The sequence below is a fragment of the Diaphorina citri genome, unplaced genomic scaffold (assembly GCF_000475195.1).
Source record: "Diaphorina citri unplaced genomic scaffold, Diaci psyllid genome assembly version 1.1 scaffold711, whole genome shotgun sequence".
Lineage (NCBI taxonomy): Eukaryota > Metazoa > Arthropoda > Insecta > Hemiptera > Psyllidae > Diaphorina > Diaphorina citri.
This window is the reverse complement of record NW_007378144.1, coordinates 4,766-28,471: the sequence shown is the minus strand read 5'-3', so window position 1 is coordinate 28,471 and position 23,706 is coordinate 4,766. Positions and strand designations below refer to the sequence as shown.

Below are 23,706 nucleotides of genomic sequence, written 5' to 3'. Positions count from 1 at the left end.
TGTACATGAATGAAACTATTTATGGAAGAGATTTAGGTCTCCAGCTTCGCTCATTTATGAACGTAAGATATTGGTTCAAATTAGAAGAAAAAGATTGCAATTTCTAGATTATGATATCCATCATTCCTTTACAGCTTTACACAACCAAAAGATTGTAGTCTGGTATTTGAACCCACAATCTCTTGATCACAAGACAAATTCTTTATCAACGAACTACCAAGGCAGACGACGGGATGTCTTTAAGGATCACATCAACACTTGAATAGGATATCCATCATATACATTTGTATTCTAGACAAATGATTAGGACAAGGATAAGATATACAGTACATCACTTTGGTCTTCATAAAAAAATGATATCCATCATATACATTTGTATTCTAGACAAATGATTAGGACAAGGATAAGATATACAGTACATCACTTTGGTCTTCATAAAAAAATAACAATACTTCATATTTCCTTATTGTCCATTAGACAATAGAGAGTTTAAAAAAGGAATCAACTCACCAAGCAAGAAACAAAGGGAGGTCCAGAGAAATATACAAATAAATCACCTCGTCCTTCTGATTTCTTCCATTTCTCGTGTCTTCATGATGGGTAGAAATTGGTACACTTGCTAGTACCTAGTTTTCTTATTCACTATAATGTTTTTATTTCTTTGCTTTTTGTGTACAGAATAATAAGACTGTATACTTGAATGTTCTTTTCTTAAGACACGTTATAATATAAGTGGACACTAAAGCATCATAAACTCAAAAACTTTTTTCTTTTGTGATACTAAAAAAATCAAGATCTACTACCTAACACCTACTACACTTAAATGATAGAAGAGATGGTCACTATAATGTTTTTATTTCTTTGCTTTTTGTGTACAGAATAATAAGACTGTATACTTGAATGTTCTTTTCTTAAGACACGTTATAAGTGGACACTAAAGCATCATAAACTCAAAAACTTTTTTTCTTTTGTGATACTAAAAAAATCAAGATCTACTACCTAACACCTACTACACTTAAATGATAGAAGAGATGGAACCTGTCGGGACCTAGGGTAGCTTATGTCGTCTGTCTGTCACTCTGTCTGTTCCCATAGAAGGACTTATCCAAACCTAGTCGAGCTATATATCAAATTAAAGGTCTTTTTACCAGGAACACAAAAATGGTGGTGCAAATTTTGTCCTAAAAACCATAAAGCCAAAAATCAAAAAAAAAAAAACTGGTTTTTCAACTCAACAACATTATAATAGCAAAAGTACAAGTTTAGTGATTTTTTTAATAGACAATTTGGTCCGACATCCTTGAAATAATGTTGAAAACAAATATTGCAAGATTGACTTGGTTTCCATTGACAATGCTTCACTAGCAGCTTTCATCATGTTAAACTTCAACTTCATTGGTTTTAGAGCAGTGTTTTTGTAGAAAATCACTCATAATTATGCTGTCCACACAGACTGATTGCTGAGTGAGAGGATTTTTCTTCTCCGAGTATCCTCTTCATCTCGGAGGTTGGCTATTGTCATGGCAATTTGAGTTTTATTCTCAGGAGATTATCTCGGGGTGAATGCAGCAATAAAGCTTTCTATGTAACCAAAGCAACAGAATCAATCCCAATAGGCAAAGGTTTGTGAACTTACCCTGCTTGTCCAGCACGTAGGGTGGAACCTTTCAGCCTTAGGTTGGTGAAAATTCTTCGGGTTGAACAAAAACACTTCATAAACATGAGATCATCAGGATTTAAATGAAAAGTTGAAGTCAAATGCTGTAAGATAAGTTTAACAGAAGTACCGAAAAATAGTAAAGGAAAAGGAGTGAGAAAATTTCAAACCAAAAGAGAAGAGAACGTCGAAATCGACACCATTTTTTTCTACACGAAAAATAGTAAAGGAAAAGGAGTGAGAAAATTTCAAACTATTCAAACCAAAAGAGAAGAGAACGTCGAAATCGACACCATTTTTTTCTAAATCATTAGTGATTGATTAGCAAATTAATTGGGGGTTGCTACCTTGTGCTTAGTAGGCTGACAAGCGTAAGTTCAATAGTTCAATACCGTATCGGTTTCAATATTTAGCAGACCATTAACTTACCTTGGGACTGAAGGTGTCAATTATTCAAATCTTAATAATATTTTAATAAGCATTGAGCATTAAATAATACAAAGAGAAGCTTTTACCATCAAGTCTACAGGTTGATATATTGCTATTATAATGTCTCATTTTGATTTTAATTTTATTGTATCTTTTCTTATTTTCAGATTAACTCTTTAAACAATGTCATATCCTGGCCGTCCTGCTCTAGTCCCTGGGCTTCCAATGGGAATGCCTTACATGCCATTACCAGGTAAGAAATGCACCATTTTATTCAGATTAATAATTATTACTCATTTCTCAATGTGTTGCAATTGCAAACCATTCTGTAACACAATGAGGTAGTGGTGTTAAATATTTAGCAGACCATTAACTTACCTTGGGACTGAAGGTGTCAATTATTCAAATCTTAATAATATTTTAATAAGCATTGAGCATTAAATAATACAAAGAGAAGCTTTTACCATCAAGTCTACAGGTTGACATGAAACTAATTGTGGAAATCTGAGCATGCTTGAAGGCTTGAACACTTGAGATAATGCTGTTAAATATTTAGCAGACCATTTACTTACTTGGGGACTGAAGACATCTATTGTGTTATTAATGTTTTAATGAGCATTGAGCATTAAATAATACAAAGAGAAGCTTTTACCATCAAGTCTACAGGTTGACATGAAACTAATTGTGGAAATCTGAGCATGCTTGAAGGCTTGAACACTTGAGATAATGCTGTTAAATATTTAGCAGACCATTTACTTACTTGGGGACTGAAGACATCTATTGTGTTATTAATGTTTTAATGAGCATTGAGCATTAAATAATACAAAGAGAAGCTTTTACCATCAAGTCTACAGGTTGATATTAAATTATTTGTTGAATTCTGGGCATGCTAGAACACTGTTCAGTTGTTTAGTCACACACATAGTTAACAATTTTCAATTTTCCAGGTGCCCCTCCAATGGTTCCTGCCATGATGCCTGTACCTCATGTAAGTATTGACTTATTAATTTTTAATTATTTTAAAGGTTAAGCAATAAGCTCTAAGGTGAATAAGACAGGTATTTTGTACAACCTAGGGCATGAAAGTTAATAATTTTGACTACAGGAGTTGTTTTACTATTATTTCGACATAAGCTACCCTAGGTCCCGACAGGTTAGGGCCAATGTTGAACAAGTTCTACCGTTTTTGCCGAGCGTGTGAGATTTTTTCCCTAATATGTGCGTGTACTCACGGGTTAATCCTAAACAGATAAGGTTTGATTCTCGACATAAGCTACCCTAGGTCCCGACAGGTTAGGGCCAATGTTGAACAAGTTCTACCGTTTTTGCCGAGCGTGTGAGATTTTTTCCCTGTGTGCGTGTACTCACGGGTTAATCCTAAACAGATAAGGTTTGATTCCTGCCCTGGACGAAGTTTATCCTAAACAGATAGGGTTCGATTCCCGCCTGGGGCGAACTTTATCCTTAACACATAAACAGATGGGTTCGTTCTCGAACAGCAGGTTTTTGTTATCCTGTCCTCCTGTCTTCTAAATGGGTTCGATTCCCGCCTGGGGCGAACTTTATCCTTAACACATAAACAGATGGGTTCGTTCTCGAACAGCAGGTTTTTGTTATCCTGTCTTCGAAAGTGGGAACATAAAACCTCCGCCACACCGTTGAGTTCCCTTTAGCGAAAATTAATAAATTAGTGTAGATTCGTATAAGCTTAACCCATCCTTTGGGGCAGTTGTCCCTACAAGCCTCAGAGTGGCCTTTTTGTATATTATGGAGTTAAACTAGTGTACCTATAAGTTCCCGACTGTTTCGTTTTTCCAGTCAGGCCCATTATGTCTGAAGCGACAGCGCTAGGTGCAGCAATGGCCGCGGGTTTTGCTGAGGGCATTGAAGCTTGGGATCCCTCCAATATACCACCTCCTTGCAGTGATGAGTTCTACCCTTCTATCGATGAGAATGGTGAGGGGTTTGCTTTTTTATAATGCGAGTATTTCCCCGGACACAAGTGACACAGGGCATACGAGTATTTGTGTGGACTACGGATTGAAGAAAGAAAAATAAAATATATGGGTGTATCAACCAACTGCCTTTTTTACATTTCGTAGCGGCGAAACATCTGCTATGGTGGACTTTACGGGTCTGCGTCATAACATGCTTATCAGGTTGGACTTTACAAACTTGTGTCATAGCATGTCCATCACGTTGTCCCTCATCAGATGGGCGAGAACACAACCAATATTTTGTTACGGTTCTGTTACGCAAATTTTACCATTTCTTTCTTTCAGAGCGGGATATTCGATACGTAAAATGGAAGAAAGGTATTCCAAATACTATTTGATTCTGAAGAGATTTATTCTCAAAATAAAGAAAACATGAACAATGATAATAGTGCCAAGGATATTAATCCAAACACCAAATACTATTTGATTCTGAAGAGATTTATTCTCAAAATAAAGAAAACATGAACAATGATAATAGTGCCAAGGATATTAATCCAAACGAAACAGATAAAGCAGACTCCACTGAATTGTTTTCTGATACAATCCATAGAAATGATTCATTTAGTGATGATCAAACACAGAATTCTCAAGAAGTTTTAGATAATATAGCAAGAAATATATCCAAAAGAAATGGAATTATCACAGATGTTAACAGTGACAGTCTGGTAGTGAACAATGAATCTCCTGGTGCTCAGGACACAGAAAATAATGAAAGTCAAACCGAGTCAATGGAATTCTCTGAAGAAATAGAGAGTGAAGTTACTGCAGAACCTAACATCAACACCACAGCTGATACATCTCTAATAGATGAAGATATTGAACATGCTCCAGACAAAAAAGCAACTAGTGGTTCTTCAGAAAAGCACTGTACCTTACCTTTATCTAGAGTAAAATTAATAATGAAAACAGACCCAAATGTGAAAGTACTTAGTTCAGAAGCAACCATTTTGGCTGCCATTGCTGCTGTAAGTAATGAAACTTTGATTTTCTAAAGGACTTTAATTCTCTGAAGATATTATTCATCCCATCAATTTTCAAAATAAAAAACAAGCAGAATACCTACCTATCTAAAAACACAAAAAGTGTAGAATTAAATTGAGAGGGCAAATATTTATTTTATGTTTGATATTGTTTCTCAATTTCAGGAGAAGTTTCTAAAGTTCATTATAGAAGAAACGGCAAGGATAACCAAATCTAAGAAAAAGAAAACCATTATGAAGCAACATTTTGATGAGGCACTTCAAGGACTGGAAGTCACTGAATTCTTGGAGGGAATGATGGATGAGTAGAAGACACCATCAACCTATTTGTGATCTCTTATCCATGGAGGTACTGCTAACTTACTTTCCTAATGTTATGAACTCTTGTTGGACTACAAGACCTTATTCTTGGAGTTTAAAAGTACCTACTTAGAATTAATTAATAAGGAGTACAGACACATAAAATTAACAATATTGTCATCATTATTGAACTTTTTCTTTTACTATAGTATATTTCTATGGAGTCTACTTGAACTTGTACTAAACTATTATTACCTACATATCTTTTTCTGAGAGATCTAACACAGATAACATATCTTTATACATTAAAATTAGTAGTTATGGACGTATACTTAATACATCCACAGACTTGGAAAAAAATAGAGATTCTAATATTCCCCCTGAGATGGTACAGACTATGTAGCACCCATATTACAGTGTATGCCTTTGTAATGACAACATGAAATTATATTTCTATATCCTGTAGTTGAAAAAATGTGGGCACACACAATGGCACATATTGGCCAACAGTGTTTGCCTGTGTTCGAATCCTTTTATTTCAGAATAACAAACTATCAGCATTAAAAATTGCACAAGTAAGTGACTTCCAAAATTATTGATACAATAAAACTAGATACATATAAATCAACCGTTAAGAAAACAATTAAGATACCCGGTTAAAACGTTTTAGCTAAAAACCTGCAAGTTTTGTCTTGCACAAAAATGGCAACAAGTAAATATAAAACTCTAAAAGCAATTTGATCAACAATTTTTTATATAAAATAATTCAATTCGGATATTGTCTGATTTGATTTATTTTATTCTTGTACCTACTATTCAGGAGGCCATTTTCTTTGCTAAAATTAACAGGGAAAAGCTTACGACAGCAAATACTCCAAAATTTTGGACCAAAAGCTTCCAATCTTCCGAGTCTGAAACAAAGTACAGAAATTACATGAGTGTTGATTCTGAGTTTTTATAAAAGTTACCTATTGTTTACATTAACCGTATTATTTTCCTTTTGCAAAATCCCCTCTTCTGAAGCTTTTTTTCCCTCTTTTTTTTTGCCGCGATAGCGCCTGTATTTTAGACCATAGTTCTTCACGGTGTGTTTATGTAACGGGCTAGGATGAGCTCGGACGACGTGAGATAGCTGTCCCGGCGGCAATTTTTAAAATTCATTTTATATTTATTTTTGTTTGCTTTGTAATTTGCTTGTTTTTAATAGCTAATATAAATGAAAAGTATAATATAAACGTGCAAACTAAAGATAAAAAGTAAAAAATGAATTCAGATTGTACAAGTTGCGGGAAAAAAAATCAAAAATTCGAATTTCCCGCCAACTTTACACGCAAAAAGTCCGACGATGTCCTACGATGGCCCTGTTCATAACCACGGCCTGAAGCTTTTTTCCCCTCTTTTTTTTGCCGCGATAGCGCCTGTATTTTAGACCATAGGAAAAAGGGAAAACGAGCTTGGGTTCTTGACCATGTTAATTTGTGTTATATATGTAGGTAAATACAACTAACTTTACCTTGAACACTTTTTTTGTACTCTCTCTTCTCTTGAATTTCCCAGCCCATTGAACGTACGATACCTTTCTTCCATTTTACGTATCGAATATCCCGCTCTGAAAGAAAGAAATGGTAAAATTTGCGTAACAGAACCGTATATTGGTTGTGTTCTCGCCCATCTGATGAGGGACAACGTGATGGACATATATCTGTTTCGTTTGGATTAATATCCTTGGCACTATTATCATTGTTCATGTTTTCTTTATTTTGAGAATAAATCTCTTCAGAATCAAATAGTATTTGGTCTGAGGCCATTGTGGTCTGAAATCAAATTTAGAAAAATACACAGGTATTCAACATGAGGTTATTGTAAACTCATAGGGGATTGATGGTTCCCTAACTGGAATTCAGGCTTGTTTAAGCTCTGGTTTCTTTGAAAAAATAACTTCCTCTTACTAGAGTCCTCTAATCTTGAACCAATTTTCAACTTGAATTTTTTTTTTTCCCGAAGACATGAGATTTATTTACCTTGTGAAGCTGGGTGCTGGGTTTACTTTGCTTATCTTCTCAAGAGAACCGTGTGTTTATTGGGGATTATTAAACACCATAAACTTAATTAAATTTATCTTTAAATTTAATCTTTTTCCTTATCAAATTTAAAAAGAAAAGTATTTTTATGATTTTTCCCAACCCTAACCTAAATTTTCAAATTCAAATTCCCTCCAAAAATGTGGCTCACTATTATTTGTTCACTTACCCAAGTACCTACCTTAGAAGAAAAAATATATCTTTAAGCATTAAAAATTTTAAATAAAAAAAGGGGGGAAAAAACAAGAGAGAAAAAAATTGCCATTCAACTATTATTTGTTCACTTACCCAAGTACCTACCTTAGAAGAAAAAATATATCTTTAAGCATTAAAAATTTTAAATAAAAAAAGGGGGGGAAAAAACAAGAGAGAAAAAAATTGCCATTCAAACTTTGGAATTTGTAGAAAGTGTTGGATTTTTTGACTTTTCTTCTTCCAGATGATGAACACCAATATGGTTGGATCAGGTAACTTCCCTCCCTCCAGACGCAACAAGAATGTGATGCAGCAACCTCCATCTCTACACAAAGCTAACCAGATGCTCGACATCCCCAAGGGCCCACCTGTTACACTATTTGTCGGTAATATTACTGAGCGTGCCCCTGATCCCATGATCAGACACATCTTACAAGCTTGTGGACATGTTAATTCTTGGAAGAAAGTCTCAGGTAAATATTTTCTTCTCACTTATTTCTAAGTCAGATGGAGAGATTGCAAGGTGTCCTGAGCTACTCAAGTCCATTCATGGTAAATTTTCATTTTCCTCTACTTATTTTATGTTTGTTTTTGTTATTAAGTAAATAGTTAAGTACCTATATTTTAAGGATTAAAATTTGGTTGACATTTTGAACATTTACCTTTAAATCTTTTCAAACTATTCATTCATTCTCAATTTTTTCTTTTTTTTTTTTTTTTTTTTTTTTTTTTTTTTTTTTTTTAATGGCGTTTAACGTAACTTCTATTACTTACCAAGTTATTATTCAGAAGCCACGACAATGAAAAAGAAAGCTCTTATTTGTGTTTAACCTAACCCTATAATAACACTGGCCACTGCTCATTTGTGACAGCTCCTTTTTGTAGCAATTTTCCATTGAACGCATTGACATGACTTCTGAACAAGTACCCTTACTAAGATTTTTAGTGGGAAGGGGGTGTTTACCTTCCATTCGGTGATATCTAATTCATCCATGGTTGCTAAGTTGGTATCTGGACGGAGATGGATGCACAAGGGAATCAAAATTAGCCCCGTTTCATATTGGCCAAGCCTAGAAATACCACCAGTATGCCTAGTTGCTTAGCATTCATATCTGTTGTATTCATTCTCACTATATTTTATTTGATCAATGGCTTTTTTTGTGCAGCATTGATATCTTATTATTCCACAGAAACACTGAGTACTTTTATCATTCCACAGAGCACAGAAACATGTTGGAGGCTAAGATGGTTTAAATTACCACTTATAACTATTAATAACTACTCATTTGTCTTTCAATTTGTTAGTACAGTAAGTAGAACTTAAAATAATAATAAAAAATGGATATTACAAGGGGAAAAAAATGTTAAAAACATTTTCCAATCACACTAATCTCTCAAATTTACATCATATTTCAGGATTTGGTTTTTGTGAGTATGCAAACCCCGATGCTGGCTTGAGAGCTATCAGATTGTTACACGAAAAAGAAATCGGAGAAAAGAAATTGGTGGTCACAGTAGATGCAAAAGCCAAAACTATCCTGGATGAATATAAACGTAAGTATTTTCCACCATGTCAAAACAATTTTTTTTCAAGGTCATCCTATATTTTTCTCATGTACCAAACATCTGTCCCCCTTCTTTCTCTCAAACACAATAAACAAACCCTTTTAAATCAAAATATTACTAACTTATTGTAACCCTCTTTCTCTCTTTAGAAACAAGAAAAGCTGCTCTGAAGAAAAAACTTGAGGAAAAGAGGCTGAAAGAGAAGAATGGAGGAGCCGTAGACTCTCCAGGAGACAAATCTCCCACCTTGGATGAAAACGATGACTATGATGATGATTTCACACGTGAAGAAGACAAACATGCAAGTGATAGAATTGGGCAGATCTTGCGTGACTACAGGAAAGATATGGAGAGACATAAAGCAAATGAGCCCGTGGAGGAGAGGCCTAAAACTGGTAAGATCTAAAACCTAACAATTTTTCTCTTGACTGAAAGAATTTCTCGAGGATTACGATGACGAGAGAGATGATGTCAAGTATTACAAGTAAGTGAGACTGTTAAGGTAGAAACACACTACAATCACGTCACGTGAAGTCATGGAGAGTCAGAAAGATCTAGTTTCCATGTTTTCCCATAACATTGTAGGTAATTTCGACGTTCTACGTGTAGAATACTTCCATTTAGGAGCTGGGTCAACACGAGAGGAACTTTCACCTTTCAATAGTTACAATCGAAATATGAGTCAAAATTTTTCGTTGATGGTGTGCATCAAACACGGGACGGATGTTGAGGATTGTTGTCCTAAAAAAATTATCACACCTTGTTTATTCTCATGATTTTACTAACTCTTGCATTGATAATATCCCATAGACCACGTCTTTCAATCATTTTCTTTTCTCTTCTCAGGAGCTGAAATCACCCAGCAGAGAAATCAACATACGAAAATTCGCCTTCAGCAACTAACCCAGGCCCCTAGTGATTTGAATCAGGACCCTGAGATTATAGCTGTAAGTTCCTATTTAAATTATTCAGCAGGATAAATAACCAAGGTGAAATAAATCTTTCTTCCGATTTTTGAATGTTAGCTTGCATTATTTTGTTTCTTTGAATAGAGCTCTTCAAAGCAGTAGCCTACTGATGCAGTAAGTAAGGAAGCAAGCAAGCAAATTTCTATTTAAACCCAGGCCCCTAGTGATTTGAATCAGGACCCTGAGATTATAGCTGTAAGTTCCTATTTAAATTATTCAGCAGGATAAATAACCAAGGAGAAATAAATCTTTCTTCCGATTTTTGAATGTTAGCTTGCATTATTTTGTTTTTTATTTAGAAAAAAAAAAAAAAATCCTAAAATTCTCGAACATCTTCATTTTCTTTTCTTTCAGAAACTCAATTTGGACACCGACATTGAAAAGAAAGACATCATAACTCGAGAAATTGGCAAGTTTCGGGAAATCATGAAGGTGAGTAACCGAATTGTTTTAGCCCAGGGTTTTATTTGGGTTAAATCCCCTGGTTGCTGCCTACACCCCTCTCATTTCACAAATCGACAAAAGGAAATTTCCGAAAATCCTTTTTATGATTTGGTAATTTTTTATGGTTCTTTCCCTCTCCAGCTTTTTTGAAATAATTAGGTATTTTCATCCCCTTTCCTTCTCAGATTTTTCCTCAATCCTTTGAATTTTTACATTTGGTTCTCTGGTCTAATGATAATATCATAGGTAGTTATTATTCCATATTTTAATCCCCCGAATTCCATTTTTTACAGTATATTCTAATCATTATTCCATATTTCATAGTCATGATTATTCAATATTCTATAATTTTAGGACTTTCCTATTCTATAGTTTTCATTCTTCGAAACTGTCCCTTTTCAAATCATTTCCCATTTGAACATTTTCACCAGATTTAAATTCCCAACACTCAACTGTATTTTGAGTGACCCGAATGGGTACTCGGGTCACGATTGTTAACTTAAATGGTTGTTTCTCTCCTCTAGCTGATAAGCAAAACCCTGGGGTAAGTTGATTATATTTTTCTTGAAACCTCTACATCTAGGCGTCCAGGACATTGACCCCTTTGTGGAAGACAGCGAACGAGAACTGTGCTGCAATGTATTCTCTCACACCTCTCTCTTAATAGTGTCAACAGTGGGTGAGTAACTTAATCCTATCACAACAGCCCCCCTGTCAGTCACTTTTTTTAGCTAAATTCCCTCTAGGGATGATAAATTTAAGTAGGTGTGGTGTTTTTTGAGATATTCGTATTCTCTCACACCTCTCTCTTAATAGTGTCAACAGTGGGTGAGTAACTTAATCCTATCACAACAGCCCCCCTGTCAGTCACTTTTTAGCTAAATTCCCTCTAGGGATGATAAATTTAAGTAGGTGTGGTGTTTTTTGAGATATTTCCCTCCCAATTTTCTATTCTCTCACACCTCTCTCTTAATAGTGTCAACAGTGGGTGAGTAACTTAATCCTATCACAACAGCCCCCCTGTCAGTCACTTTTTTAGCTAAATTCCCTCTAGGGATGATAAATTTAAGTAGGTGTGGTGTTTTTTGAGATATTTCCCTCCCAATTTTATGAGGGGACCTATTTAGGTTAGAATTATGTCCCACTTGATATTTTTCTCAGTGAAGGATAATAGAAAGGCTAAATAGTAAAGATACCTAGGTGAAGCAAGAATGTTATTTTGTTTTGAATAAATGAAAAGAGAATGGGTATTTGACGAGGTATACATTGATGCATAGGTAAGGCTATGATAGACAGGTAGTAAAGATACCTAGGTGAAGCAAGAATGTTATTTTGTTTTGAATAAATGAAAAGATAATGGGTATTTGACGAGGTATACATTGATGTATAGGTAAGGCTATGATCGACGGGCTCACATTCACCTTTTTACCCCATAGTAAAGATACCTAGGTGAAGCAAGAATGTTATTTTGTTTTGAATAAATGAAAAGATAATGGGTATTTGACGAGGTATACATTGATGCATAGGTAAGGCTATGATAGACGGGCTCACATTCACCTTTTTACCCCATGAATCAGAGTACCGGAAATTTTCACCTTAATATGTTTCCAACGGGTTACTTTCTGGTGTTCTCATGTTGACCCAGCACCTAAATGGGAAGTATTGTGTCTCTTCTCGCCCATCTGATGAGAGGTATACTAATACTACGGGATGGGCATGCTACGACACAGACCAAACGAGTCTAATGTAGCGATTTTCGGACAAACCCCCACGGGTATAGCTTGAGTATTTATTTTTTATTTTATTTTCAGGTTTCCATTTATTGGTTTTTCAGAACAATTCTCTCATCCAATAAATAGTTAACAAATGGTATACCCATCCGTAAAAGCCGGAGCTTGTGCCACGGATGGGGAGTCCATTAAATATTAAATATAATTTATAGTTTCAGTTTCACTAAAACCATCTTCATTTCTTCATCTTAGGTTAGAGAAAGCCGAGGCGGAATTGGCGGCCAATGCTGACAGCAGTGCCGTAGATGGCGCGGGGGTATCAGGTCCTCCTATTAACCAGGATGATTCAGACGATGATAGGGGGCACTCACCCGGGGGTCCCTCCACACCCATGTCCCCTGATAATGACTCACAGGTAAGCTTTTATTTTTGGTATTATTCTTGGTATGGTTTGTAACCGTTTGACTTGGTATTTCTGCTATTATTCTCGGTATTTTTGTTGCTGTCTGTCTCTGTGTGTAACTGTGTAATATAAATCCATCCGTAATTGATTGATATAATGGTTACCTATTTAAGTGTTGATGTGATCCTTAAAGAGATCCCATCGTCTGCCTTGGTAGTTCGTTGATAAAGAATTTGTGTTGTGATCAAAAGATAAATACCAGACTACAATCTTTTGGTTGTGTAAAGGAACTCGACAGTCTATTTCAAACGGTATACCTAAATAAGCACACCATTTATTACCTTTTACTTGACTATGAGGTACACGGAACGTAGAGTAAATGGGCGTCCACAACGGAGCCTGGAACCTCCTGCTTATTTAGATACGCTTGCTTGAAAATTTTGACGTTAGAATGTTATCAAAAACGGTTCTCCGTTATGGACGCTTACGAAGTTGTCTATTGAAATATTCTACATAACATTATTCCTACCTGCTTATTTAGATACGCTTGCTTGAAAATTTTGACGTTAGAATGTTATCAAAAACGGTTCTCCGTTATGGACGCTTACGAAGTTGTGTAGGTATTGAAATATTCTACATAACATTATTCCTCCCTATTTTCGCAGGATGTACGTTCCTCTCCTCCCCCCTCTTCCACTGCGGACAAGAAAAAGAAGAAGTTGGACGTGAAAGAAGTTTTCAACAATGACGAGGATGAGGAAGACAGCAGAAACAGCGCCAAGAAACGAAAACTTGTACCTCTAGGTATGTAACTTAATCCGAATTATGTTTAAATCAAAAAGAAGAAGTTGGACGTGAAAGAAGTTTTCAACAATGACGAGGATGAGGAAGACAGCAGAAACAGCGCCAAGAAACGAAAACTTGTCCCTCTAGGTAACTTCATCCGAATTCTATTTAAATCAAATCTCAAATTCTTTGTGGTAAAGCAGAGCTTTTTCACAACTTTTGTGGATATCACAACATTACTAAGTGCCTCCTTTGCAATTAATTTCTATATTTCAATAATCTTTTTACACTGGTAATGCCGCCACTGGTCGCTACTCGTTTAAATTAGCGATTCAATTGTCCTCACGAGGCTGAGTGCACCCCGAACTCCAAGCACAGAGACGAAAAAAAGCTCGGCCCCGCCGGGAATCGAACCCGGGCCTCCTGCGTGCAAGCCTAGTGTGATTGCCCACGCAGGTTGCTTTACGAATTACATTTAAAATATGTTTAACAAGACGAGAAAAGGCGAAGAAAAAGACGAGGCTGAGTGCACCCCGAACTCCAAGCACAGAGCCGAAAAAAACCTCGGCCCCGCCGGGAATCGAACCCGGGCCTCCTGCGTGCAAACCTAGTGTGGTACCCACTTGGCCACGGAGGTTGCTTCAGGAATTATATTTAAAATATATTTAACAACACGAGAAAAGGCGAAGAAAAAGAAGAAGATTATTAACTACCGAAGAACCATTATTTCTATCACCTCCCATTTCCATCTTTTTCAGATTATGGTGACGAAAAGAAGAAGAAAGAAGAGAAACCCAAGGACAAGGAAGACACGCTGAAATCTCTGGAGGAGAAGAAGAAATACATCAAATCATTCATTGAGAAGATACCCACCGACAAGAAAGTGCTGTTTAACTATCAGATAGACTGGGCTGCCGTAGATAACGTAAGTCCTGTCTCTATTATTATTTTTTTAAAGAAACAGCGCAAAAACCTGTTTTCTGGGTTTAAAAAAAATCTAAAGAGCTCGTCTTTCCACGAATAGCAAGGAAAATTCAGGCTGGTATTCTGCTTCTTTTTGATCGCCTTTTCCCGTGCACAGATGGGGTCGGCATATTTTGTCAGCCTCTCAATCAACCCTAACTAGAGTGATTGCTTTGGGCTGACATTTGGTTTTGGCTACAAATTTTACGAGTGGATGTCGTTTGTTATTTCTTGAGCAAGTGAAAGTTCAGGCTGGTATACTCCCTTTTTATAGTCCCCCTCACTCAACTTCTCTATTAATGCAACAAAATGTCTAACTTTATTATCTTTTTTGTCTTCTCAGCAATTGATGGAACGGAAAATCCGGCCCTGGATCAACAAGAAGATTATCGAATACATTGGAGAACCTGAGCCAACCCTGGTCGACTTCATTTGTTCTAAAGTTCTGGCGGGCAGTGCACCTCAGGGAGTGCTGGATGATGTGCAAATGGTAAGTAGGAGATATCTTTGGACCTGGTGGTCATGGGTTCGAATCCTGTTGGAGGGAAAGGTTTGCCTTCTCTCCCTTTCTTCTCCTCTCTTTTTCCCTATCAATACTATCGCTCAGTCCTCTCCCTGTCACTTACCAAGTCTCTCTCTCTCTTTTCCAGAAGGTCCAAGGCCCGAATCCCTGCCCATTATCATTTTAACCTTGCTAAGCAGAAGGTCTCTCTTCAGGTTGGATTCCTTGCACATTTTATCATTTTGACCTATCACACTATTAAGGCCAACCACTCACTATCAGGTAGACCTGAGAGGAGGACCTTTTCAGCCGTACCTTTCAGGTCTACCTGATAGTGAGTGGCTGGCCTAAGAACATACCGAACGCAATACAGAGGTACATTGAACTATCAGTTGAGTTAAACAGGGGGTAAAATCTTACCTTGGCCAGCCCAGTTAGCTTAGTTGGTAGTGCGTCTGCCTCGTAAGTGCTAGGCCGCGGGTTCGATTCCCACCTGGGGCGGATTTTATCCTGATGGGATAATGTTCGTTCTCGGAACGGCTGGCTTTCTCCTATCCTTCTCTCTTCAATTTCGGGACGATAAGACCATAGCAGTTACAGTTCCCTCTGTCAAACCTCTTGCAACCAGTCTAACTACCCAAAGGGGTTTTTTTTCTGATAAATAGCCTATGTGTAAAGCTGTGTCTACACATAGTCGACGCCGTCGATCGATGTCGATTGAAACCGTACACTACCTCGCCAACATAGATGAACCTCGTCCATCGACTAAGTGTGGACACAGCTTAATAGTTTTCATTGTATAGTGTTTTTTTGTTCCTTTCTAGCACTCGTGTGTCTTTAAGATTTACAACCCTGGATTGCTTTTGACTTGTTTCCATATCCCCGTCTTGTTCACCTCCTCGGATATGTTGATGGAAGTGACCGGTATCTTCATAATGTTGCCATTAGCCAGTGGGATTTGAAGATTGCCGTACGATGGAAAGCCCGGATTACTTGATGACTGTAAGAAAAGAATAGAATATAATGTACCTTGTTTATGCTGCTAGCGTAAGACTGAAAAGTCCCTTTACCCCCGCAGTCTAAACAGGGCCACCCGCAACAAGAAAGTACCGAAAACGGGTTCATGTTAGGGTCAATCAGTGTCAGCGCCAGATGGGCATGCTACGACACAGACCACACGAGTCTAATGTAGCGATTTTCGGACAAACCCCCGCGGGTATAGCTTGAGTATTTATTTTTTCATTTTATTTTACAAGTTTCCATTTATTGGTTTTTCAGAACAATTCTCTCATCCAATAAATAGTTAACAAATGGTATACCCATGATCGATGTCGATTGAAACCGTACACTACCTCGCCAACATAGATGAACCTCGTCCATCGACTAAGTGTGGACACAGCTTAATAGTTTTAATTGTATAGTGTTTTTTGTTCCTTTCTAGCACTCGTGTGTCTTTAAGATTTACAACCCTGGATTGATGTATTCTGTTTTCAGGTGCTGGATGAAGAGGCGGAAATATTCGTAGTCAAAATGTGGCGTCTTCTCATCTACGAAACGGAAGCGAAAAAGTTGGGCCTCGGGAAATAACAGTAAATAATCCCTCCCATCGTCGCGTCAGTGGAAAAAATCCCGCCCTCAGGAGGGGAAAGATTCCCTCGCCAGCTCGCGGGGAAAATCCCTCTCTACCTCTCAAGGAATTGGATCCCCAGCTCTCTCGTTCAGGTAATGACTAGGTTAAGGTGTTTGTGTGGTTTTGGTGTCATGACAGTAAATTGCTCTCTATATCATACTTTGTCGGGCCCTTATTTACCTTCTGTTAGTCTAGATCTGAATTTCCCTTTCTATGATATCTCAAACTATTAGTTCTATTGCTCTCTATATCATACTTTGTCGGGCCCTTATTTACCTTCTGTTAGTCTAGATCTGAATTTCCCTTTCTATGATATCTCAAACTATTGGTTCTATAAAAATTCTAAATGGAGTACCTACCTATTTGATAGTAGATTTTGAAACGAGTAAATGAAAAGATTGACGTAAGAAATGGGGAGAGAAAACTTATCCTGACACCATGACATAATTTCTCTAAGAGGGATTTTTTTCAAAGGGGTTTAAGGTCACATTTAAAAGGAGGAAACTCGTATATATTTTCACTTTGAAAATATAAGACTTATTATTATTAATATTGACATAGCAGACTATTTTTATATATTAGATTAGTTAATACTAATCAAAATTAAATCTCAAATTATTTGTGGTAAAACAGAGCTTTTCCACAACTTTGTGGATGTCACATCATTACCAAGTACCTTTTTTGCAATCAACTTCAATATTTCCATAATCTTTTTACACTGATAATGCCGCCACCAGTCCTTACCAAGCCGAGTGCACCCCGAACTCCTAACACAGAGCCGAAAAAACTTTGACCCCGCCGGGATTTGAACCGGGGACCTAATCTTAGTTCTATAAAAATTCTAAATGGAGTACCTACCTACTTGATAGTAGATTTTGAAACGAGTAAATAAAAAGATTGACGTAAGAAATGGGGAGAGAAAACTTATCCTGACACCATGACATAATTTCTCCAAGAGGGATTTTTTTCAAAGGGGTTTAAGGTCACATTTAAAAGGAGGAAACTCGTATATATTTTCACTTTGAAAATATAAGACATATCATTAATTGACATAGCAGACTGCTTGCAAGATATCCTCATTTCTTATTGACAACCCCTTGTTGGGGAAATTCTCAAGAGAGATTTTATATTAGAGAAATCCTATTTTTTGAAATTTGACCCAAAAACAGTCCCAGTGAATTAGTTGTTACATAGTCCAGTGCTCTATATCACTACCAAATATCACCAAAGTATGGAACCCCTTGTTGGGGAAATTCTCAAGAGAGATTTTATATTAGAGAAATCCTATTTTTTGAAATTTGACCCAAAAACAGTCCCAGTGAATGAGTTGTTAATGATTACATAGTCCAGTGCTCTATATCACTACCAAACATCACCAAAGTATGGGAAAGTATTTACAATTCCCTGTTTTGATCTAATTCGTCCAAATTCTGCTTTTCCATTGGCTATTACACTTGTAAGATACATATCCATACTTTGGTGATGGGGGGCACAGAATATGAACCATGATCGTTTACAGTGTAATAATTCTGACAATTAGTTTATTTAAATCTCATACCTAAAGTAGTGACCATGATGGAACGATTATGGATTGATTGATTGCACTTGTAAGATACATATCCATACTTTGGTGATGGGGGGCACAGAATATGAACCATGATCGTTTACAGTGTAATAATTCTGACAATTACTTTATTTAAATCTCATACCTAAAGTAGTGCGCACACAGACACTTGTACGCCTCGAATACGTTTCGTCTCGAATGGGTTGTTTCATAAAAGCATGCATATTAACTATGTTTCCAACTCTAGTCGGAAGAATGCTCTTTATGAAAGAACCTAGTCGGGACGGAAACGAAACGTATAGGTGTGCTCGCTGCTTGAACCGTTTAACCGAGGGTAACCATGAAATATCCTTGTAAAATACTAGCTTTTGTAAATAATTTAAAATTTTATGTAATTTGTAAATGTTAGAGCAGAAATACAATGAGATACTTTTAAAATCGCAGACTTCATTGGGTTATAATTTTCAAGGGAAAAGTACCTACCCAAGTAAACTGCTACTTTTTTCCTATGCTGCGAGAGTACGAGATCTGTAAGATTAGACATCCGTTTTTTTACTACCTGACTGGGAAGAACCAAACAAAAGTCAAGACAGAATTGTTCAGAGGGCATTTATATATTTATTTAATTAGAAAACAAATGAACAAATAATTGAATATCTCTATTGACATCTAACAAAACAAAATCGCCTTGAGCCACAAAACTCTACAATACGAATTTCATACGATTTCACAGGGAACATTTATAACGGCTGCATAATGTAACATACAAAAATAAAATGGGTACTGTAACAGGTAACACAAAAAATGACTAGAATTCAGTACTAGATATGATATAGACTTCTTGAATATGTATAATGTTAACAAATTTTGTGGAAACTTGACACCAGATATGATTTAGAATTTCTTAAGAGAAAAAGTACCAATCTAGACTAAGCTATTACTTACTACACTATCTTACCACTACATGCATTGAGCTACAAGAAAAGCTGCATTTTTAAAACTTTAGTCACACCATAATCAACGTAATGGGAATTACTGGGAATAGTAAGCGATACTCCATTTTTGAACAAGGTAAAACAAGCTTCACCGAAATCCGTCAAGTAAAGCTTGGTTAGGTCCCTTAGTCACTCTAAAAATTGGCCCATCTAAGTGTACAATTCTTAAAGCAATTAATATAAAATTGGATATTTCGAATTGCTAGAACTCATGTCTCTCTCCGCCCTCTCGCCCATTCGAGAAGTTCACACGATGTACTCTCGCCTATCAAAGCGAGAATTTCGATGTACTCTCGTCTATTGAAAGGGAAAAGTACCTACCCAAGTAAACTGCTACTTTTTTCCTATGCTGCGAGAGTACGAGATCTGTAAGATTAGACATCCGTTTTTTTTTACTACCTGACTGGGAAGAACCAAATAAAAGTCAAGACAGAATTGTTCAGAGGGCATATATTTATTTAATTAGAAAACAAATGAACAAATAATTGAATATCTCTATTGACATCTAACAAAACATAATCGCCTTGAGCCACAAAACTCTACAATACGAATTTCATACGATTTCACAGGGAACATTTATAACGGCTGCATAATGTAACATACAAAAATAAAATGGGTACTGTAACAGGTAACACAAAAAATGACTAGAATTCAATACTAGATATATTATGATATAGACTTCTTGAATATGTATAATGTTAACAAATTTTGTGGAAACTTGACACCAGATATGATTTAGAATTTCTTAATATCTCTATTGACATCTAACAAAACAAAATCGCCTTGAGCCACAAAACTCTACAATACGAATTTCATACGATTTCACAGGGAACATTATAACGGCTGCATAATGTAACATACAAAAATAAAATGGGTATTGTAACAGGTAACTCAAAAAATGACTAGAATTCAATACTAGATATGATATAGATTTCTTGAATATGTATAATGTTAACAAATTTTGTGGAAACTTGACACCAGATATGATTTAGAATTTCTTGAGAAAAAAAGTACCAATCTAGACTAAGCTATTACTTACTACACTATCTTACTACCACATGCATTGAGCTACAAGAAAAGCTGCATTTTTAAAACTTTACTCACACCATAATCAACGTAATGACCATGAGGGGGAACAAGATTGAGGTTTGACTGAAGGACTTGATGAGCCACAGTACTATGAGGCAGACAAGTTGAATTATCGTGAACAAGTGAACTCGTTTTAGAGGCACCTGAAAGCAAAGAAGAACGACAGACAATGTTAATTTGAACTTGAGATTTGGAAACTTCTGCGTTATCCCCTCTTGAAAAAAAAACTAAAAAAAAAAAAAAAACTACTGCGTTCAGTCTGCGACGATAACACATTGAATACACCAGTTCCCAATGGAACACTGAAGTTAAGCAATGTTGCGTGTGGTTGGTATCCGGCTGGGTGACCATCTGGGCAACCGCGTATTGCTGGTTTTTTCCGGTCCCACTCCATCTGGGTGAGGTTTGTGTTCAAGGCCGTATTTAGGGTCCCCCCCCTCGAGCTCCATTTTGCTCCTTTACTGTACGTCAGACTCCAAAAAATTGGAGCAATTGGAGCCAAGCCCCTCCCCCCATCCATTAGTGTTTGGACCCTTACTGACATTTTAGTGAAGAAGATTTACCTATATGGCCAAAAATATTTTAATCGAGAAATCTTTTATTGTAAGGTACCTATGTATTCAGGGCCGTACATTTAGTTTTTGGATTTGACCAATATTTTTTTCAGACCCTAAAAGGCATGTTAAGCTAACAGCCTGTTAAGTTCCATTTGATTGGTTTAGGCTTAACAGGGCTGCTAAGCTAACAGGCTGTTAGGGGCTAAAAAGATGATTGGTGAAACCCACCCTTAGTAGTAATACCGTTGCGTTAAACCCGTAGGAAAAAAACTCGGGTGGCTCAAGCCTGTAAGCTGGCTTACCTGTCGCAGAAACATATAGTCCGGCTGATATTTGCTGTACGTCAGACTCCAAAAAATTGGAGCAATTGGAGCCAAGCCCCTCCCCCCATCCATTAGTGTTTGGACCCTTACTGACATTTTAGAGAAGAAGATTTACCTATATGGCCAAAAATATTTTAATCGAGAAATCTTTTATTGTAAGGTACCTACCTATGTATTCAGGGCCGTACATTTAGTTTTTGGATTTGACCAATATTTTTTCAGACCCTAAAAGGCATGTTAAGCTAACAGCCTGTTAAGTTCCATTTGATTGGTATAGGCTTAACAGGGCTGCTAAGCTAACAGGCTGGTAGGGGCTAAAAAGATGATTGGTGAAACCCACCCTTAGTAGTAATACCGTTGCGTTAAACCCGTTGGAAAAATAACTCGGGTGGCTCAATATACGAAACAAGCTCTCTCTTAATCCTGTAATCTGGCTTACCTGTCGCAATTTTTATATATTAGATTAGTTAATACTAATCAAAATTAAATCTCAAATTATTTGTGGTAAAACAGAGCTTTTCCACAACTTTGTGGATATCAAAGCATTACCAAGTACCTCCTTTGCAATCAACTTCCATATTTCCATAATCTTTTTACACTGATAATGCCGCCACCAGTCGCTACTCAATTGTCCTTACCAAGCCGAGTGCACCCCGAACTCCACACAGAGCCGAAAAAACTTTGACCCCGCCGGGATTTGAACCGGGGACCTAATTTGACTGGACTTACCATGAGGGGGAACAAGATTGAGGTTTGACTGAAGGACTTGATGAGCCACAGTACTATGAGGCAGACAAGTTGAATTATGGTGAACAAATGAACTCGTTTGAGAGGCACCTGAAAGCAAAGAAGAACGACAGACAATGTTAATTTGAACTTGAGATTTGGAAACTAATGCGTTATCCCCTCTTAAAATAATAAAAAACTACTGCGTTCAGTCAGCGACGATAACACATTGAATACACCAGTTCCCAATGGAACACTCAAGCTATCAGATAGACTGGGCTGCCGTAGATAACGTAAGTCTTGTCTCTATTATTATTTTTTAAAGAAACAGCGCAAATGTTTTCAGGGTTAAAAAAAAATCCAAAGAGCTCGTCTTTCCACGAATAGCAAGGAAAATTCAGGCTGGTATTCTGCTTCTTTTTGTTGGTCTTTTCCCGTGCACAGATGGGGTCGGCATATTTTGTCAGCCTCTCAATCAGTCCTAACTAGGGTGATTGCTTTGGGCTGACATTTGGTTTTGGCTACAAATTTTACGAGTGGATTTGAAATGGAAGTCTAATAAAGGGGGGGGGGTGGTAAGTCACTGTAAAACTGCCAAGTTTTTAAGGGACGCGATTCCTCAGATGGTTACCCATCCGGATAGCCGGATACCAACCATGCACAGCGTTGCTTTGCTCCAGTGAAACATCCAGCTACTCACTAAATTTTCGGTCGCGTCGACCCACCTACTAAATGGTCTACCTGTACGCTGTGCCAATCTTCAAGTTAGACCAGCCACTCAAGCTGAGACCGTCTTAAAGTGAGTCACCTACTAAATGGTCTACCTGTACGCTGTGCCAATCTTCAAGTTAGACCAGCCACTCAAGCTGAGACCGTCTTAAAGTGAGTGGCAGGCAGAAGAGTTTGAGACCTAGGTGTCGAGATATTTCCGCCACCCACGTTAACACGGTCTGAGCGTGAGAGGTGGGAATAAGACAATATAGACTCTAAAGTAATAAGGGACTTGGTTGGTCTAATGGTAACGTATTTGAGATGGTTACCCATCCGGATAGCCGGATACCAACCATGCGCAGCGCAGCGTTGCTTTGCTCCAGTGAAGCATCCAGCTGCTCATTAAATTTTCGGTTGCGTCGACCCACCTACTAAATGGTCTGCCTGTACGCTGTGCCAATCTTCAAGTTAGACCAACCACTCAAGCTGAGACCGTTTTAAAGTGAGTGGCAGAAGAGTTTGAGACCTAGGAGTCGAGATATTTCCGCCACCCACGTTAACACGGTCTGAGCGTGAGAGGTGGGAATAAGACAATCTAGAGTAATAGGGGACTTGGTTGGTCTAATGGTAACGTATTTCCAGAAGGTCCAAGGCCCGAATCCCTGCCCATTATCATTTTAACCTTGCTAAGCAGAAGGTCTCTCTTCAGGTTGGATTCCTTGCCCATTTTATCAGACCTATCACACTATTAAGGCCAACTACTCACTATCAGGTAGACCTGAGAGGAGGACCTTTTCAGCTGTACCTTTCAGGTCTACCTGATAGTGAGTGGTTGGCCTAAGAACATACCGAACGCAATACAGAGGTACATTGAACTCTGACCATCACACTATTAAGGCCAACCACTCACTGTCAGGTAGACCCCTGAGAGAAGGACCTTTTCAGCCGTACCTTTCAGGTCTACCTGATAGTGAGTGGCTGGCCTAAGCACATACCGAACGCAATACAGAGGTACATTGAACTATCAGTTGAGTTAAACAGGAGGTAAAATCTTACCTTGGCCAGCCTAGTTAGCTTAGTTGGTAGTGCGTCTGCCTCGTAAGCGCTAGT

The 23,706-nt window shown here is 37.4% G+C and overlaps 2 protein-coding genes, 4 long non-coding RNA genes and 1 pseudogene across 6 annotated transcripts; 3 read left to right on the top strand and 4 right to left on the bottom strand.

The window, feature by feature from the left end:
* The first annotated feature begins 1,638 nt into the window (after window positions 1-1,638).
* Window positions 1,639-16,870, top strand: LOC103511394 (RNA-binding protein 25). Its single transcript, XM_026825165.1, has 14 exons — window positions 1,639-1,657; window positions 2,254-2,339; window positions 3,034-3,074; window positions 7,884-8,112; window positions 9,056-9,193; window positions 9,355-9,600; window positions 10,052-10,152; window positions 10,528-10,761; window positions 11,142-11,161; window positions 12,600-12,762; window positions 13,416-13,554; window positions 14,295-14,461; window positions 14,843-14,989; window positions 16,496-16,870. Exons 2-14 carry the CDS (start codon window positions 2,270-2,272, stop codon window positions 16,586-16,588), a joined length of 1,788 nt encoding a protein of 595 aa, XP_026680966.1. The 5' UTR covers window positions 1,639-1,657; window positions 2,254-2,269; the 3' UTR covers window positions 16,589-16,870.
* LOC103511392 lies at window positions 4,506-5,955 on the top strand. Its single transcript, XM_008476115.3, has 2 exons — window positions 4,506-5,048; window positions 5,229-5,955. Exons 1-2 carry the CDS (start codon window positions 4,545-4,547, stop codon window positions 5,370-5,372), a joined length of 648 nt encoding a protein of 215 aa, XP_008474337.1. The 5' UTR covers window positions 4,506-4,544; the 3' UTR covers window positions 5,373-5,955.
* On the bottom strand, window positions 5,768-6,991 carry LOC103511393. The gene is made up of 2 exons (XR_003392124.1): window positions 6,877-6,991; window positions 5,768-6,274 (listed from the first exon to the last, which is right to left on the bottom strand). It is a non-coding gene; the product is annotated as an uncharacterized LOC103511393 (long non-coding RNA).
* On the bottom strand, window positions 7,090-7,552 carry LOC113468341. The gene is made up of 2 exons (XR_003392125.1): window positions 7,385-7,552; window positions 7,090-7,177 (listed from the first exon to the last, which is right to left on the bottom strand). It is a non-coding gene; the product is annotated as an uncharacterized LOC113468341 (long non-coding RNA).
* Window positions 16,871-18,266: 1,396 nt separating the features above from the next.
* LOC113468342 lies at window positions 18,267-19,933 on the bottom strand. The gene is made up of 2 exons (XR_003392126.1): window positions 19,508-19,933; window positions 18,267-18,674 (listed from the first exon to the last, which is right to left on the bottom strand). It is a non-coding gene; the product is annotated as an uncharacterized LOC113468342 (long non-coding RNA).
* Window positions 19,934-20,319: 386 nt separating this feature from the next.
* LOC113468340 lies at window positions 20,320-21,172 on the bottom strand. The gene is made up of 2 exons (XR_003392123.1): window positions 21,139-21,172; window positions 20,320-20,422 (listed from the first exon to the last, which is right to left on the bottom strand). It is a non-coding gene; the product is annotated as an uncharacterized LOC113468340 (long non-coding RNA).
* On the top strand, window positions 20,537-20,654 carry LOC113468344 (annotated as a pseudogene).
* Window positions 21,173-23,706: the final 2,534 nt, after the last annotated feature.